At 33.5% G+C, this 18,843-nt stretch overlaps 3 protein-coding genes across 4 annotated transcripts; 1 reads left to right on the top strand and 2 right to left on the bottom strand.

The window, feature by feature from the left end:
* Positions 1 to 1,961: 1,961 nt before the first annotated feature.
* On the top strand, positions 1,962 to 8,397 carry LOC130980870 (biotin carboxylase 1, chloroplastic-like). Its single transcript, XM_057904515.1, has 16 exons — positions 1,962 to 2,189; positions 2,302 to 2,633; positions 3,201 to 3,342; positions 3,440 to 3,538; positions 3,644 to 3,700; positions 3,994 to 4,065; positions 4,207 to 4,296; positions 4,960 to 5,019; positions 5,483 to 5,668; positions 5,777 to 5,869; positions 5,937 to 6,018; positions 6,281 to 6,387; positions 6,744 to 6,819; positions 7,025 to 7,071; positions 7,173 to 7,235; positions 8,073 to 8,397. Exons 1-16 carry the CDS (start codon positions 2,124 to 2,126, stop codon positions 8,121 to 8,123), a joined length of 1,623 nt encoding a protein of 540 aa, XP_057760498.1. The 5' UTR covers positions 1,962 to 2,123; the 3' UTR covers positions 8,124 to 8,397.
* Positions 8,398 to 8,598: 201 nt separating this feature from the next.
* LOC130980871 (FCS-Like Zinc finger 15-like) lies at positions 8,599 to 10,725 on the bottom strand. 2 transcript variants are annotated; one of them, XM_057904517.1, is made up of 2 exons: positions 10,186 to 10,725; positions 8,599 to 9,078 (listed from the first exon to the last, which is right to left on the bottom strand). In XM_057904517.1, exons 1-2 carry the CDS (start codon positions 10,509 to 10,511, stop codon positions 8,919 to 8,921), a joined length of 486 nt encoding a protein of 161 aa, XP_057760500.1. In that variant the 5' UTR covers positions 10,512 to 10,725; the 3' UTR covers positions 8,599 to 8,918. The 2 variants fall into 2 exon arrangements, with proteins under 2 accessions (XP_057760500.1, XP_057760499.1); XM_057904516.1 differs by having other exon boundaries at positions 8,610 to 9,078; positions 10,180 to 10,722.
* Positions 10,726 to 13,370: 2,645 nt separating this feature from the next.
* Positions 13,371 to 18,486, bottom strand: LOC130981248 (U-box domain-containing protein 35-like). The gene is made up of 10 exons (XM_057904852.1): positions 18,324 to 18,486; positions 17,377 to 17,474; positions 16,721 to 16,842; positions 16,406 to 16,608; positions 16,209 to 16,259; positions 15,492 to 15,552; positions 15,111 to 15,345; positions 14,812 to 14,913; positions 14,336 to 14,734; positions 13,371 to 14,183 (listed from the first exon to the last, which is right to left on the bottom strand). The coding sequence occupies exons 1-10, from the start codon at positions 18,484 to 18,486 to the stop codon at positions 13,440 to 13,442; spliced, it is 2,178 nt and encodes a 725-aa protein (XP_057760835.1). The 3' UTR covers positions 13,371 to 13,439.
* Positions 18,487 to 18,843: the final 357 nt, after the last annotated feature.

Here is an 18,843-nt window from a genome sequence, read left to right as displayed (position 1 = left end):
AAGTTAAAATTATTGATATACACATGGACTGAGCGTTTTGTTTATTCCTGGAAAATAAGTTATGTGCTTGACTTGAGACATCATGTCTTTTTCTCTATCCACTGTTACTCTGATTCAGTCACTGTTGATGAGGACAAACACAAGAACGAACCTTAAAATCAAGACTGAGACTCCAAATCTTTCTTTGAGTGGTCAATTTTAGTCTACAATTTTCCTTAACTAACTAGTTGATCCCTAAACTTACACATCATGACTTCCTGAGACAAATCAATAGTGATGCCTTTTGCTTGGGGACTGATTTGTTTTACTGTGTGCAAGTTTGGACCAACATGGTAATTATGAAAAATAGTATTAAAGTGACCACTTATGGCTAATTTTTTTTGGGTGGATGTGAGATGGGTGATATTTTTTAATATGGTAATTTTGAGTGTTTTTCAAAAATGTGAAAGGTATATAAATTATTGGATCCAATTGCTGTACTTTAAATATATAGTTTTTTTTGAAGTAGAAAAATCGAAGGGTTCAATTTATGTATCTCTCAAATCGGAGAATTCGATTTTTGTACTAAAAAAATTGAAGAATCCAATTTCTGTACTCCAAATTAATTGGTGCCACATTTGAGAGTAACACTCCAACAATCTATAATTCTAAAAAACATCATTCTCAACCCAACATAAAAAATAAAAAGTGACCACTGACCACTAAAAAAATGAAATTCATTTAGAATTTTACTTTAAAATCAATAGTGATGCCTTTTTTCTTTCGGTCAAATTACACTGTTACACCCTTACACATAGGGGTGTACATAGACTGGGCCACACCAGGTTTAGCTTAATCCAGACCCGATCCAAAATATAGACCGGACTTAATTTTTAGACCCTAATCCGATCCTAGACCTGATAAAACCTATGTACTTTTAGGCCGGGTGAAAATTGGATAAAAATCGGGTTTTTAGCATGTAAAAATCACTTTATCTCCAACCATTATTTCACAATTCACATAGTAAAATTCATTTAAAAAATATAACAAGAACCAATCCTTTTCTAAAATTAAAGCATAACCATAGTCAATACTAATATTATCTAATAATACCAAATATTTAAATCAATACAAATAACATAATATTATGCATTAGTCTAAAGTCTTATACATTTTAAATATAAAACATTAACCTATAATCTTATAATGACTAATAACACAAAATATTAAGGTTTACAACTTTACAATATTTAAATTCCATATAAGAATAACCATCATTCATCACTAATAACATGAAATATTAATTGTGTATGATGACCGGGCCACCGGGCCGAGTTCGAGTGACTCGAGCTATGGCTCGGGCCCAATCCGAAATAATAATCGGGTCTATTTTTGAGACCATTACCCGGTTCTAGACCCAATAAAATCACACTAAATTAGCCCTAAAGTGTTCGAAACCAGGTTAGATCTTTGAGCCGATCGGGCCATATGCACCCCTAGTTGCACACCATTCCCTTCTGATTCTCTATATCACCTTCCTAATTGTTTTTTTTTTTCTTACCGTATTCCTCCAATCTTGCATGACAAGGACTGAGCTATTGTGAATTGGAGCATCATTTAGTTGTATATGTATTTAGCTAATAAAAAAGTGGATTAACAGGTATATTAATGTTCATTAACACACATTAGTAAATTATAAAACCAATGATAATTAAATTTTCACTTTCTCTTAGTTTAAAAATCTTCTTCCCTTCGAAATTGGCGGGATCAAATTTATATACTATAATTTGTATGTAACATAATAACATGACAACAGAGTGTGGATAATATTACCGAATCAGGTCCCTACAATATCAGGAGCAGCCATTTTTGGATATATGTGGTCCGTCGATTCTCCGAAACTTAAAAGACGATGAACGGTTACGATGAAATCTAAAAGGGTATAGGGAGAAACACAAAAGGGTGAGCGAGTGCAGCAAAAGTCCAAATCCAAGCACCAATAACTCAACCACATAGGCGGAGCTTTCAATCAAACAGAAGAAACATCATCGTTTTCATCGACAATCGCCATTCGGCATTTGCTAACCCTTCAAAAAGCAAATCATAGACAGATTCAGTTACAATTAGAATACAAAACACACATAATGGAGAGTAGAATAATGGCTGCGCTCAACTCCGTTACCTCTCCTCATCTGCCTTCTCATTCCCCGGTAACTCATCCGTTACAATTACAGTTACCGTTACCGTTACGCCTAACTGATTTCAGTTTCCGATGTAACTAACCGCGAAACGGTTTTTGATATTTGAATCCACGTAACGCAGGGTCTGTACGCGGTGGAGAACAGCATCAAGAGCTCCCAATGCAGCTTCTCAGCGGGGAGCAAGAAGGTGAGTTTTCCGAGGCAAAGGTGCAGTCACGTGACGAAGACCAGGGCGGCACGTGATGGTGGTGCTGGTGGTGCTCTCGGTGCCACGTGTCAGGCGGAGAAGATCCTGGTGGCGAACAGAGGCGAGATCGCGGTGCGAGTCATCAGAACCGCTCATGAGATGGGAATTCCGTGCGTGGCTGTGTACTCGACCATTGATAAGGACGCGCTTCATGTCAAGCTCGCTGATGATGCTGTTTGCATCGGTGAAGCGCCTAGCAGTCAATCGTGAGTTTCATCTCTCACTCCTCCAACTTGTTTCATGCTTGATTTGATTCTCCCTAATGGAAGAAACTTGTGCCGAAAGAACTTTTAGTTTTTACTTTTTTCAAATAATTTTATTGTTTGAACTTTGATTTTGCTGCATTTCTGTTGATTTGAAAGTAGATTATAATCTTCGGTTAGCGCTAGTTGTTTTGACACTGATTAGTAAGGTCTCAAGTTCGAGTCATTTCTATTGATTTAAAAGTAAATTCTGATCTTAAGTAGAGCACAAGTGTTTTGAGACCAATTAGTAAGGTCTCAAGTTCAAGTAGTTGAGCGAGCTGAAATTAAATTAAATTAGAATCTAATAGATCCTTTATACTTGTAGTTTGGGCGAAATATACATTATATCATGTTTTTCTTACCTCTATGTAATATGGATAATGATGAATAGTAGGAAACTGAGTTGTAATTCATGGTTTTCACATTTGATTTCTGTATATTTGTATATTGATTATATATTATTTTGAGAAATCGAGTTTGCACTAAATAGTGGTGCCTCTATGATGTAGTGTCCATGTATTTGTGCAGGTACTTATTGATTCCAAATGTTCTATCTGCTGCTATTAGCCGAAGATGCACAATGTTGCATCCTGGGTATGGTTTCCTTGCTGAAAATGCAGTGTTTGTTGAGATGTGCAGAGAGCATGGAATCAATTTTATTGGGCCAAATGTGAGTACTTGTGGTGTGGATTATGGAGTGTGTAGGATATTTCTCTCTTTCTACTGTTATTTTGGTTGAACCGAAATTTTTTGTTTGAGACTTTCAGCCCGACAGTATTCGGGTTATGGGTGACAAATCAACTGCCAGAGATACAATGAAGAAAGCAGGTGTTCCTACGGTTCCGGGAAGTGATGGATTGTTACAGGTATCATACTTTGATTTGGTAAAAGTTTCAGATGCCTTCTATGTTGATGTTGGAGGCGAATTCTGATTCCATGCATGAATTTAATGAAAAGAAGTATTGTTACAGACCACAGAGGAAGCTATCAGGCTGGCAAATGAGATTGGTTTCCCTGTAATGATCAAGGTATATGAGCTTATTATTCTGGATTTCTAACCTTCTGCTTTATTGTCCCCATTTGAATAGACCTCCAGCTTTCCAGGATGACAGTGACACATTTAAGATGCTTTTAGTCTATATGCGCATGTACATGAGGATATACACAAGGGAGTCTCATTTGACACTGCTTTTTATTATGATCAATGATCTATAACTGTTGTGGAAATGGAGTGTTAGAATTTAAAATCATCTAGAGCTGCTGGAGAAGATGGAGTGCATAGAATTAATCACATTAACTGACACACATATTTTTGTTTTAGGCAACAGCTGGAGGTGGAGGGCGTGGCATGCGCCTTGCTAAAGAACCTGATGAATTTGTAAAGTTATTACAGGTATATGTGTCAAAAAATATGTTCTTGCTCGAGTTGGTTTATTTTTATACTCTTAACAATCTGTATTTCATTAGCCATTACAATAATATCACGTGCAAATGGGCAATTTTGGTGAAAAGTCTATCGTTAAATTGTTTGCAGCAAGCTAAGAGTGAAGCTGCTGCTGCATTTGGTAATGATGGAGTTTATTTGGAAAAGTATGTCCAAAACCCAAGGCACATTGAGTTCCAGGTAATGTTGTCCTTTTATGTCTAAGGGAACTTTGTAACTTAACTAGAGCTTCTAGAAGAAGAACAGTGAGGGAATTAGATTTATTGAGATTGTTGATCTGTTGGAAATTTTCAAGTTGGGATTTCTTGTGTCTTTTGCATATTAGGCTCAGCAATTCTCAATCTCTTGCATCAAACCCAGTTCTCCTTATCCTTGCAAAGGCTCTGAAATGAAATCTAAGCTGTAATATTATTCTGTTTGCTCATATCAATAATGACCTATAACTCCAAGCTCCAAAAGTTCCATAATGCGCAGTCTAAATAATTGGGTGTCTATATTCTAATTTCATTATGCAAAAGAAAATTTATGCACTGGGTTTTGACAAATTAGACAATCTTGTTATTGGTTCAGTAAATTTGAATTACTTTTGGATAATTTGGTTTAGGACCATCTAATAGCTTTATGTTCAGAATCCAGATTTGCAAATTAATTGGTTGAAGTATTGAACTGCTAACTTTTATTCAAACATTTTCAGTTTGAGTCTTCTACCATTTTTAAACATTTGGTTACATGCTTCAATCTATAATATTATGTATTTAAATTATCCAGATTTCCAATTCCAGAACCTGCATTAAATTTGCCCAAATTTTTCTTAATTCACCCCTCTGCTTCCTGACTTTGCAGGTTCTTGCTGATAAATATGGTAATGTAGTTCACTTTGGAGAACGTGATTGCAGCATCCAGGTACTATGAGCCGTAACTAATTTCTCTATTGTATTCTGTCAAATCTTTCTTCTATTTTCTTTTAATTTATAAAAAAAGGCTGTTAACTTGTTTTCAACATATGAAAGCAAAAAAATGTTGGGGCTATATGGCTAGTTTTGTATTTTCATTTTCAATTGTTATATTTTTCGTGGTATTCACAAAAACAACGCGTTATTATTGTTTCCTATTTTCAAAGCTCTGCTGATAGGCTATTGGATATCTAATAAGGTGTTGCTTGAAAATAATAAATTGATTTAAAAGAATATGAGAAAAATGGAGGAAGAATACAGGAATTGATTTGCTTAGTAGTTTCAATGTTAAATACATTACAGAATGCGATAGAAAGATCCAAATATAGGCTATCTGATTATTTATGTACATACCAGTCATAATCTCTGCTCCAAAAGTCCTACTTAGTCAGTTCTGTTTTGACTTCTCATAGAGGCGTAATCAGAAACTGTTGGAAGAAGCACCTTCTCCTGCATTGACCCCAGAGTTGCGTAAGGCAATGGGTGATGCAGCAGTTGCTGCAGCTGCATCTATAGGTTACATAGGTGTTGGAACGGTTGAGTTCCTCTTGGATGAAAGAGGTTCTTTTTACTTCATGGAGATGAACACTCGTATCCAGGTTGAAGCCAATTTCTAATACACTTGGTTCTGATAAATAATTTAGGGTGTTCCAAATTTTTAGCACTTCTGATAGATTCTTGGTATCTTTTTTGGTGACTGGAATTAGGTTGAGCATCCGGTGACAGAAATGATTTCTTCTGTTGATTTGATAGAAGAGCAAATTCGTGTAGCTATGGGGGAAAAACTTCGATACAAACAGGTATGAAGGAGATATTTTTTCTTGTGATTCATAAAAGTCTTGTTCTTATTGTAGTTTTACCCTACAGGAGGATATTGTGCTCAGAGGACATTCTATTGAATGCCGTATCAATGCAGAGGATGCTTTCAAGGGTTTTAGACCAGGGCCAGGTATCTTGGTTTAACAGTGTAGACATGTGAACAAAGATATAAGATTTTAATACCAGCTTCCTCATTTCATATGTATTATTCGCATACATCGCAACAGCTACATGCACACGACGTGTTTTCAGATCAATTAATTTCTTTCATTTGAAATCGAAATCATGCCTGATCACTATTGAATGTTATCAGTTGCATTTTTATCATTTTTTTTATGTTTTTGATTAAAACTTGTAACAAAACTGAGGAATTTTTGCTGTTCCAACAACAGGTAGAATAACAGCATACTTGCCATCTGGTGGTCCATTTGTTAGAATGGACAGCCATGTTTATCCTGATTATGTGGTTCCTCCAAGCTATGACTCCCTTCTTGGAAAGGTGTGCCACCACGTCCCTTTTATGTATAACTGATATCATCCTTCCTGGAAAGTTGTGCCTTAGTGTGATTTATTTGAAAGCTAGATATTCAAATGGATAAGAGGTAGAATGATCATCAAATTTATCACACGTCATACTCTTTGTTTCTTCAACATGGAGCAAAGTATTCATATTTCAGAGTTGCATGATCTTTATATTTCTAAATGCAAGCTTTTTTGATATTATGACATTCCTTGTTTGCTGATTGATGGGCTTCAATGATGAGGAGTTGGACTTAATATGCCCAGCTATCTGATTGATATGTTCATTTTATTTGAAACTACTTTTCATATTTTTTTATTTGTGAACTTCTGTAGCTTATTGTTTGGGCTCCAACAAGAGAAAAGGCAATTGAACGTATGAAAAGGGCACTTGATGACACAATTATCACAGGTAAAAGCACATGCATTGTGATTTATTCAATTGCTTACCAATATTTGGTGCAAGCCAATTGCACACCTGCAGCAAGGAGAGATTGAAAGATAGTCAAAAGCCTCTTTCTGTTGCACATCTTATTGACTCTATTTTTGCGAAGAGAAAAATTGTTGTAAACCCTCCATTTACTGTGATTTAACCAACAATTACATTCTTATTGCAGGGGTTCCTACTACAATTGATTACCATAAACTTATCCTTGACATAGAGGTGGGTGCACTTTATGTATTTCTTTATCACGTAGCCTTTGGAAATGTTTGCTGGTGGCAATTGGTTAGATGAATAATACATAATCTCTGAATTTGTTACAGGATTTCAAAAATGGCAAAGTTGATACTGCTTTTATTCCAAAGCATGAAGAGGAGTTGGCAATGGTGACATTTTAATATATAACTGATCATTTTTACATTCTTAGCAATGGTTTTAAGGATTTTACGTCAAACTTTATACTTTTGATGTGTCGAAATTTGTGGAAAGTTACTTCTGAGAGGTTTTTCTTATTTTTATTTATTTATTTATTTATTTATTTTTAAGATAACCAAATCACTTGGTTTATGTACCCTTTGCAACTACAGTATAGATGTCAGAAGATGGAAAGAAGTTAGGCAAATAAGGCATATATCAGTTAAGAATAGATTGGCGTGCTGGGAGTTTCTATTTTGTTCTTAATAAAGGGGATTGAGAAGGGTTTGGTGCATAATTTTTCTTTTTTTAAAATACCCTTTCCATATATTTATAAATCATAACGTGTAAAGCCATTTTCTTGTTCCAAAGACTTGAATCCAAGATCTTTTAATAGAAGGGTAAAGTACTTACTACTTAACCCAGAAACAGGTGGATTAATAGGCACTATCGTGCCTATGTAGTACCCATCTGGTAAGACCCACTTAGTATATGAGTTAGTTAACATTAGTAAGAGTTAGTTAAGAGTAGTTAGATCCAATTGGTTAGTACAAGTAGAATTGATGGGGTAGACCTTAGTAGGAAGGTTGTCTGGTCATGTGAATAACCGAGTCTTGGTGGAAGTTGAGAGGTCTCTCAAATATCACCTCTACTTTTGCAATTCATCAATGAAAACTCTGTTATTCAAGTTGATAACCAAAACTTTTATGAGGAAGTTCTTCAATGTTTTGCTCTTTGCCCCGAGTACTATGTAGTAGTTTATGATGAATCCAATTTTTTTAATTAATTACTGTCCTCTACATATGCAGCCTCCTGTGAAGATGGTACTGGCCAAAGAATTCGCTGGTGTAAATGCATGATGGATATGATATGACATTTGGGATATCATCAAGAATGGCTGGCCTTGTTTTAATCACACTCTCCGTGCATTTATGTGAAAATTTCAATGAAATTTTGATAATTAACTTGGCACTATTGTCTTTGTTCTTGACACATTGTAAAAACCAAAATATGTTTGGTTCTATTGCTAATATCAAATACTGGTGCTAGAAAGTGCGAGTACCCGTTTGCAATTCTTCAAGATTCATAGTTGTATTTGACTGATGAAATATTCTAAATTTTTGTTTTCCTAAACTTCTTAAAAATTATAGGGTAAATTATTTATTTCCCTCGTCATTGTGTGGTTAACACTACTTCTGATTGATATTCAGGTTAGGTTACAATCTTATATGACATTGTATCTTTGTATTTTATAAAATATGATAGTAATTTCTGATATAAATATGATACCTCTCCTACACTAAGTATATACTTGACAAATTAAGGGGTGTCATATAACCTTAGTAGAGAGAGTCTAATTTACCCGACTTGATATCACAAAAGACAGAATCTAATAATGTGCTCACGTATTATTTCATATCCTAAAAAATTTACAGGTCAAAAAAGATTTTGCCTAGGATACTTTTCTATTTTGCCCTCATACTATAGGCATACATATAACTGCAGGAACAAAGGACATCTTCATATGTTCATCATCATTGTCATCACCACCATATTCTCTAAGGTACGCATCCTTCCTCACAATCTAGTTGCTATCTTTATTTACTTTTATTTCATACATATATTATATATGATACTATAAACTTGAAATTGTTTCATGCTACAGCAACACCAGCCAAAGAAACAGGAGGACCAGAGCAGGGAGACGTGGAGCAATCAAGTGGCTTCATCACACCAGGCAAGCACTTCTCTTGGTAATCATCGTTTCTGATGTGTGTCTCACGGCATTCTGCACTACAAAAGGCCCTCTCCCCTCTGCAATGCATAATATGGACCACACATAATTTTTAATAAGTGAGAAAGTCAAATCTTAATTTGCACTCCATAAGGGGGAATATGCATGTGCCAATTTGGCAGAGAAAAAGGGCAGGCCTTAAATAGGCATACATGAAAAGATTTTATAAATGTCAGAAAAAATTTATATATTAATAACATCATGCAAAAGTTTTATATACTAAATTTGACATAAATGAGCCCTTTGCAGAGTAGGTAAAACCACTGGTGGACATTCCATTATCCTTTTTTATTGCTTTGGTTTTTTTTTTCTTGGGGGGAGAGGGGGGGGGGGGGGGGGACCATACCATGTGAATCTGGAGCACATGGAAGGCAAGTGTTAACCTTAGAAGATTTTTCTTTAATTGGTCCCAACAAGGTTGGAGAAGAAACTAATGGCTATGCTTGATCAATAAATCAACGTCTCACTGAAGATTCTAAGGAAAATGCATACAACAGCATGCGAACACATTGTGTAAAGTGCAACAATGTCATTGGGAGGGTTACATAGTCCTAAAAGCTGCAGCATCTATAGTTTAGGACCGTAATAAAGGAAACATAAACTTCAATTCACAGTTGGGACAAACACTATACTTGCAATCACAGGAGTCTAATCCTGAACAAGTGATTGCTTATGATTATGAATTTTCTTAAAGAAGTAAAGGAAAGAAAAATTAAAGCTAAAACATCTAATGGCAATTGGTGAGAGATTTGAAATTTTATTTCAATTATACATGATGACAGAATGGTTATATTGTAAACTTTTGCTATAGTTTGCAACATGTAAATACATGGCATAATCGTAATTCTACATACCAAACCAACAACACCTCTAAATTCCTGATGCTTCCACAAATTCGTGGTTCCATTCAAGTATAATATTAAACGGAAAACTGAGATGTGACACAAGTTAACAATAAAAACAAACTTAAGCAGGAAGAAAACATAATAAAACTCCAGAGATTCAGTAACATTAAGTACCAAAACCATAAACCTGAAATTTCATGGTCAAATACTTGATGAATGGGGAAGTAAAATTAAATTTTAATAAGCAAGAAAATAAAGTTAATCTGATATTAGAACCTGTACATGAAGATGTCGACCCCATGAAGATACTTGTTGCAGAGATTGCAGGAATTGAGAAAGTAAGAACTCGGAGACACAAAATGGCTTCCAATCTTACTGAAGGTAGAAGCAAAGAAAAGGCCATTGTTTTTGGTATTGATACCCCTAAAGTTAGCAGCAGCCTTAGCAGAGGACACAATATCAGTATTATGAGTGGAAATGGAGTTGTTCTTTGTGATACTCATGGCTGCAACTATGCCTAACCCAACAACCCCTCCTTCTAACATCATCATCCTATTCCTATTCTTTTGTTGTTTGCTCGAGTTGGAATTAGAATTAGAATTCTCCATCTAAAATGTCACTGAAATGTTTTCCAATGATTGCCTTCTCTCTTTCTTTTGTCATGTCTTTCAAAGACATGGAAAAAGAACGTCTAGAGGGAGAAAGGGTAACATTTGGAATTGAAACAAAGTTTCAGAAGCAGGAGCTGGAGAGCTAAGGGGTTAAGAGGGAATATCCTGAAATAAATATGCCATGATTTAGGAAATAATATGATAGATACAACCAGTGTTATTATTATTATAATAGGGTTATAATGGAAAATATATAAAGATGCTACGTGTCCTTAACTCCTCAACACAGCTTTACATATCACAAAAGATGCCAAAATATCCTGATTGAACATGTTGATCTCAAAATTGTGTGTGAATTACTCATGCTATGCCAGGTCAAAAAAGCTGATCGGTTTTATTCTAGAAAAAAATTGGTTAATTTATTGTCTCTGCAAAACCGTAATAACATCACTCATTTTAAACTATGAATTTTTCGTAGCTATTATTATTATTATTATTATTATTATTATTATTCCAAAAAAATAAAGAAGTACAGAAAAAAGCTATTATGCTGACAGACAAATGAAACTTATACTGGTTTATCAAATTGCATTAGGCATTGGCTATATTGAGATTTCTTGTTTCTTCTTTTAGTTATCCTTAGCAAGATGCTACTGAAATCAGATATCGAATTATTCATATTGCAAGCAAATGATTTTTTAGACTTGTTGAGACCATTATGAATTCAACTAAATTATTGGGATTATAGTTCAATATTATGAATAAAAAATTAATTAATTAATTACTTTGGTTTCTTGAAGAACATGTATCATATACTAAAACTTTGACCGTTATTACAGCACGGGAAACCTGAGTATTTGAGCACTTTTTCATATTTGTATAAGTCAGTATTTTGATTTTCATGGACTTGTATATGGTAGAACTGTATGTATACTTTTCATTCATAACAATTAGATGCTTTGTATTTGATTGTTGAAGGCCATAATGAAACAGAAATTAATGCTTTATTTCATCTTTTATACATTATTGATGAATTGATTTCTTCCTCTGCACAAGAATCAGGCTTTGTGGGTCTCTTTTAGGCTTTATTTTTTATTATTATTTTTATTGTCAGTGGAACCTGCTTCATCTTCCTTTGAATTTTAAGCCGTTTAGGTATATCATACCAACTAACAAAAATCTACGTCCACAAAAAAAATCAATTACTAAATCATGTATTTGTGTATAAATATATATTGTTTAACTTATTTTCTATATATGTTTTGTATTTTAATTTGCATTATATACTGGTGGGCGTTGGCTAATTTGGTGCTAATCTACATTTTTCGAATTAGGTTTCATGTGTTTTACTTTTGGATAAAATTGGTTAAAAATAAATTTTGTAACGAAGTAAACACAAAAGAGGAAAGCTTCGAAATGTAAAATTATCTAACTCTGCAAGTAACTCTTCTTAATTCTTGAGGTTTTAAGTTCACTGAGAACTCAAGAAATTTGATAAGAGAGAGTATTCATAAGTGTTTTGATCTTCCGAAATTAGGGATTAACTGAACAAAATTGTTGAGAATAGATTGGAGACACGATGTTGCCGCCATCCTTCTATTCCGAGTTCCTAATGTCCGAGTTTGTCATTTCCAATAGTGGGGAGTGTTCCTGCAAGGACTCCGATGCTCAAGTTAGCATGGGTTGCAAGAAGAACTAAGTTAGAGATCATACCTTAGTACACGTATTTGGAATAATATATATATTATGAGGTTGTGATGTCATGAACTCATCTCTTTATGTTCTTTAGAGGCTATAAGTTGTCTTTGAGGTTAAGTTGATTTAAGAGAATGAGTTACTATTCTCATGAATTGTTTGATACTTTGTTGTGGCATCATATGTTCATATGATTCTCTTAGGTCTATATGTAGTTGATATTGTAACCTTCTCTTTAATAGTAAAATGATGGTTACAATGTAGTAATTAAGCTCGTAAAATTGAGTTATTAGGTATTATAATGAGTGATGAGGAATTGGTGTTCTCCTTGTAACCTTTTCTTTGGAATTTGAGAAAACACTTAATCATTAAACCGGTTCATTTGAACTTCTCATACTTTTGAACCCGGTTCTTTATATTGGACTTATAGAAATATTCCAGAACAGAGAGAGATTGGTTTTATGTAAGCCATCTTCAATTTTGTGAGCTTCAAGCTTCAGCCACTGTTGGTAATTTAGGTCTGAAAGTTGGTAACTTCTCATGACAGAAACAGAAATTTAAGTTGACAGAGAAAAACTGACACGGGAGAGAAAAATAAATGAGTGGGAATAACGTCATTTATTTCTCTCTCACGTTTACAGTTGGTAACTTATTAAAAAAAATTAGTAACTTCACGACAAGAAGAAAAATGAAGTAGAGAGTAGAATCCTCTCACCATTGAATCATCCACACTAAAAAAATGTTCCTAATAACAAACTGAAATTCAGATTATGGAAAACAAGAATGTTTGGTAATGGGATTTTGAGATGTTAAAAGTGCATTTTACTATTTGGAGAACAAAGTGACACATCCTTTGATAGTTCAAAGTACACAAGCCTATTCAAAGAAAAGCCTAGAATCTTAACATATATATTGGGAAAATGCATGGTGCATTCTCAATCCCTTTTGAAATATTCTAAAGTACAAATTCAATATTACAGAATTTGTTTATATACAAAGTTAAGGATTGCAATAATTTTTATCTGCACATTCTTGATACATTCCTTAACTCCGCCTATGTTACACTTGCGGTACATAGCCGATCCCAAGCCCGGATAAAAGAGGGGGGTTGTATTAGGTCTTCGACAACCAACATAAAAATATAGTCGAATCCCCATGCCATGACATACTTGATACATTCCTTAAGTTTTCTAAAAAAGAATAAACAAATTTAATATTGGTGATTTTGACTCATTGTTGTGGTCTTGGAGAGAAGGCTCTTCCAAACATCATCATAGGAGGCATGTTTTCTTCAGCAAATGTCCTAAGTTTATTGAGCTCAGGTAAGACAACTTTCCCAAGATCAGGTCTATCTTTTCTCATCATTTCGGCGCATTTCAAGGCGAGTTTGGTGAAATGCAAGGTGTGGTCCATTGGCCAGTCAGAAATAGCTGGATCAAGCACCTCTTCCAAAGTCCCTTTGGCAATGGCCCTCTTAACATGATGAGCCAAACCCATTGGTGACCTAGCTGTCACAATTTGGAGAAGCATGATCCCGAGTGAGTAAATATCAGACTTGATTCCAAGCATGCCAGTCTGTTGGTACTCAGGGTCAATGTAACAAAATGTTCCAGCTGTTGATGTCAAACGATACTGAGTGACGGCGTCTGCAACCGAAGGAGGGACAAGCCTGGCTAGCCCAACATCACTGATCTTGCTCACGAAATTCCGGTCTAGCAAAATGTTTCCTGGCTTCAAGTCGCGGTGTACAATGGGCTCTGGCTTTGTCTGGTGAAGGAATAGGAGGCCTGTGGCTATCTCTGCAGCAATTTGGAACCTTAGCTGCCAAGGAAGAGCCGGTAACTTCCCTCGTCGGAGGAGGCAATCGTCCAAGCTCCCATTAGCCATGTACTCATACACTAAGCAACCATACTCTGGGCATGCTCCGAGGAGGAGAACCATGTTTGGATGCCTTATACAAGTTAACACTTCAACCTACATAAACCATATTGACAGAAATAAAAGAAAGGTTGAAAATTGTGAGTTTCAATTCACACTTTGTCCAGTTTGGTTCTCACTTTTCTTAGTTTCAAACTATGATTTCATTCGAAGAGGAAAAGATTTTGCCATAATATTAGTTTCCATACCTCTTGATTAAATTGTTCCCTTCCGTGAGTTGCATCTGGCCTCAAAAGTTTTATTGCAACCGGTGTGTGATCTAATTCACCCTTGTATACAGGGCCATAGCCTCCTTCACCGATCTTGAAAGCTGCTGAGAACTTTTGTGTCGCTTCCTCGATTTCCTCAATGGAGTACCTTCGGTACATTGCAGTACCAACTCCTAGAGGTTCTAGTCCTCTCTTCATCTGTGGTGCTTCTCGCGGAGATGTTTTATCTGGACTAATTTTTTTCTGTGCTTCAGACTCTGCCATCTTTTGATCCTTTTCTTTCTCCCCCCCTGGACTAGCCAATGCCGCTCCTTCCGATATTTGTAAGTCTTCCATCTTCCTCTTTTCTTCCTTTTTCCACCGTTGAAGCTCCATTGCCTGTTGCACATATAGCTCAGTGTCTTATAATGGTGCAATTATGTATGTTTTGGACTATAATCAAATTTGTAAAGTACCTTCTCCTTTGCTGTTAGAGCTTCCTTGCGAGCTGAGCTATACATCTCCATTGTCTGCTTCAGTTCTAGCTTTAGCTTCCTTACCTCAGCTTCCATTTCTTCCTAAATTCAACAATATAATAACAATTGTTGGTAAACTTGGGGAAACTTAAATTGTCATAGAATATTTCCCAACTGGATTCATTATATGTAATATTCTCGTAGATTCATCCATTTAGATAACTTTTTAAGTAATGTGTTCCACCGTGCAGGGAAATTAAATTCTAAAAGTTATAGTATCGTTTATACGGTGTACTTACGTTCTCTGTTGGCGATGATAGAGAGGTGAATGAGTAGTCATCACACATGAAAGATTTCTGTCCTGATTCTTGGGGGGATCTTGATCTTGATCTGGTTCCATCAAAATAATCATCGGAATACAACGAAGGGAAGAGCCTATCAACACTTGGTTTTGCACTCGCCACAAATGATATGTCACAATCTTCAGGTACATTATTTGGTGCGTAGTTTCTTCTTTTTGTCTCGTATGGTGATCTATAATCATGTTTTTTAAGTAATTAATCTAATTTTTACCATATTTTTTGTGTAAATATATCTATCATTATTATGAATCATGCACAAGAAAAATATAAACATAATACAATGTAGTATGTGATATATTTTAATTTGTAATAACTTACATGGCTTCATCACTGCCGCGATTACGGCGTGCATATGCGTGTTTGTCTGGAAATGATCCGGCTTCAATTGATGCATAGAGTAAACAAATTATGAAATTGTTGTTATCTTAATAAATAAACACTACTTTCATTGTTTTTTTAAATAACATACCTTAAATTCTGGATTCTAAGTCTAGACAAATAAAGTAAAATCTAATTGAACTTAAAAGAGAAAAAAAAGTGATTAGTAATTGGTTACTCAAAATGTTTCATTGTATTTCTTTATTCATGTGTCATTGCATAAAAAAGTTAATTCGACTTTTGGAGTCATTTATCATTTATTGATTTTATTTCGAAAAGAAATCATGTATAGATATAGGACTTGTTTGGGTGAATTTTTAATAAAAGATTTTTTTAATTATTTTTTTATTAAAAATCTTTTAAAATAGTAAAAATAATTTTATATTTAAATATCTAATATAAAAATAATTTTTTATCTATTAATTATGTTTAAATATAATAATATAAAAATATTTTTTATTTATTTATTATGTAAAAAATATTTTTTTAAATAAAGTATATATTTTAAATAAATAAAAATTATAACTTCTAAAAAATATAAAATCTTTTTAATATTTTTATTTGTATTATTAAAAATTTATCAAATATATTAAAAATAAAAAAATTATTAATTTTTTTTAATAATTTAATAACACCCAAACAAGCTTAGTTCATTACCTGGAAGCATTGATATCTCATCAAAATCAAGAGATTGGTATCCACCTGAAACTGCAATTGATAGATAGAAGTAAACACACAAATTATGAAATTTTTGTGACTTACTCCGAAGGTATGGAAATTAAATTTATAATATAATCAAACATAATATTGTTAAAAGTTAAAATAAAAAGTTGAAATGTTAATTAGTTAGTAACCATGTCGTGGGAGTGTGAGGTTGCGTGGTCGCTCAGCACGTTGAGCCAGAGAAGAGTGGATCTTATTCTGCGACGCAGGTTTCGGAGAGAGTAATACGGTCGCAGTTTTAACGGATGAGATCTTTCCTTTGGAGATTATATAGACGGTGCAGAATGACGGTACCGCTTTTGACACCGTGCTTGGAACATCACTCATCCTAAATCTGTTTTCCAAAAATATTTCATTTAAACTCCGATTTCATACGAATAATCTATCTATAATTTTATTTACAGATCCTCTAAGTAATAATTAATAATTAGTCTCTACAGCTATACCTAGCAAGACCACTCCTTGATGCTGCCCCAAGTACTAAAAGCTCAATGGAATATGTGGTAACACTTTCTACTAATGCCTTTGATATATCTGTGTCCTCTAACAAAATTTCTTTGAAGTGTACCTGTTGCAATTCATCCATTAATGCCTTATTTATTCTTATTCTGCTTTTAATTATAATTTTTGTAAATTAAAATACTGAAATAAATTCCTGATTTTATTGTTATATGTAAAGAGAAAAGTATATTTTTTTGTCATTAATATTTGTCATTTTTAAAAAAAGTATTTTTAAAGTTTATTTTCATTAAATTTTATTCCTAACGTTTTTTATTTATTCAATTTTGTCTCTTTTATTTTTTATTTGTATCAAAATTATCTCTAAATATTTTTCACTTTTATTCTTAACGTTTTAGATAGAACGTCTAGAGATAATTTTGATACGAATCAAAAACTTTAGAAACAAAATTAAATAAAATTAGAAGTTAAGCACTTTTAAAAAAAATTACAAACAATTATAACCAAAAAAAAAAAAAAATACTTTACTCTTTAAAATTACTTAGATTTTGGTGAACAGATATAATGTGAATAACAAATTTATTAACTAATTAAACCCTTAATTTGTATTGGTGAATGATGAAAATGAGGTTGAAGAACTAACATTCTTTCTGTTGCAAAAGACTCGAAACGACTCAAAAAGCTCCTTTGATTCTTTGTCATGTGGTCTATCCGTACCTTCTTTCATCTCATAGCTTCTCACTGCAATCACAACCATTATTCAAGTAGTCAATTATAGTAATAACATTAATTAATTAATTAACGTTGTATGTATCAAACATCAAGCTCAAGTTATGGGTTATATTTAGCTGAATAATTATAAATCATCATAATCAATTGTCATACCAAAATCATCTTACTGAAAATTGAATTACCATCAAGTAGTGAAAAAAAAAATATATTGAAGATTTTCATACCTACCAAATTGTTTTAATTTTAGTTTTCCACAAGGATAAAATCGGAAGAAAAGAAGAAGAAAAAAAAAACTTATTTTCCAAGCATTAGGGAACTGGAATTATTGGATCTAATTTAACTGTTGCTATGATATGAAAAGTTCCATATGAGAGAAATAATTAAGAAAAAATGATGATTCGCCTAAAAAATAATAATCACAAACTAACTGTCATTATTTTGACATCGATCAGCCGTGCTATTTTGGCTGAAATTATTTTTGATGTAACAATTACAATTAATAGTTGTTCAAAATTGTTTGCAATATATATATCGAGTTAAAATGTAATTCTCATATTGCCTTTTAATTCTGTTTTTACACCATTTTTAAGAAATACTTTTTTATCATCTAGCACATCTGTTCAAATATTTATGACCCAGAAAATCTTGTACTTGAATTATGACACTGTAGTATTCAATAGTTCAATAGCCTCAAAGGCAAAATAAAAAGCCAAACCCCTATATATGCATTTTGCATGCTCAAAAAGGAAAAAAAATGCATAACCTTAAAAGATAAATGTTTTCATGACCCAAATTAAGTGCAAGTAGTAGATGATATAGATACAAGATGAAAAAAAAAGATTTAAATAAAGTACTTACATGGTGAACGACTATTATCTGATGATGATCTTTGCTTAACATGGATGAGTAAGAGATCTTGATCCTTTGGAAGAATATTATCCACTGCCCATTTTGCAGCACTTTGGCTTGTCTTGTTATTCTCAATTGCCACAGCCACAACACGCTTTCCATGATTCATCATCGTCATAAGGTTTGACATATCTTCAATAATAAATAAAACAATAATAATAATAATGAATAATAATGAAAAGAATGATTGTGTTGTTGTTGTTTTTAAAAGAATGATTGTGTTGTTGTTGTTTTTTTTTTTTTTTTCCTACTACTCCGTCTCTCTATGCCTTTTGTCTTGGTGAATGCTCTATTATAAATATTAAGCACTTAATTTGTTAAGGAAGCTACAATATAATAACCAATGTTACTGCATACACACATGGTTAGTGTTGTTGCAACATAGTGCTAACAAATCTTGATAATCTTCTTTCTCTTAACCTAATTAGTTTTCATTTTGTTTTGAGATTTCCATATTTGGTTAACATGC

This window comes from Arachis stenosperma, chromosome 5 (genome assembly GCF_014773155.1).
Source record: "Arachis stenosperma cultivar V10309 chromosome 5, arast.V10309.gnm1.PFL2, whole genome shotgun sequence".
Taxonomy (NCBI): Eukaryota; Viridiplantae; Streptophyta; class Magnoliopsida; order Fabales; family Fabaceae; genus Arachis; species Arachis stenosperma.
Note: the sequence above shows the minus strand (reverse complement) of the source record. Positions and strands in the feature narration are given on the sequence as shown.

Coding starts and splice junctions, on each gene's coding strand:
- LOC130980871 (XM_057904516.1), bottom strand. CDS start 10,511: ATGGAGAATTCTAATTCTAATTCCAACTCGAGCAAACAACAAAAGAAT. Junction 9,079..10,179: donor GTCGACATCTTCATGTACAG/GTTCTAATATCA, acceptor TATGCATTGCAG/AGGGGAGAGGGCCTTTTGTA.
- LOC130980870 (XM_057904515.1), top strand. CDS start 2,124: ATGGAGAGTAGAATAATGGCTGCGCTCAACTCCGTTACCTCTCCTCAT. Junction 6,019..6,280: donor GGGTTTTAGACCAGGGCCAG/GTATCTTGGTTT, acceptor TTCCAACAACAG/GTAGAATAACAGCATACTTG. Junction 6,820..7,024: donor TGATGACACAATTATCACAG/GTAAAAGCACAT, acceptor TTCTTATTGCAG/GGGTTCCTACTACAATTGAT.
- LOC130981248 (XM_057904852.1), bottom strand. CDS start 18,486: ATGATGAATCATGGAAAGCGTGTTGTGGCTGTGGCAATTGAGAATAAC. Junction 15,346..15,491: donor CGCGGCAGTGATGAAGCCAT/GTAAGTTATTAC, acceptor ACATGATTATAG/ATCACCATACGAGACAAAAA. Junction 14,914..15,110: donor TATCATCGCCAACAGAGAAC/GTAAGTACACCG, acceptor TGTTGAATTTAG/GAAGAAATGGAAGCTGAGGT.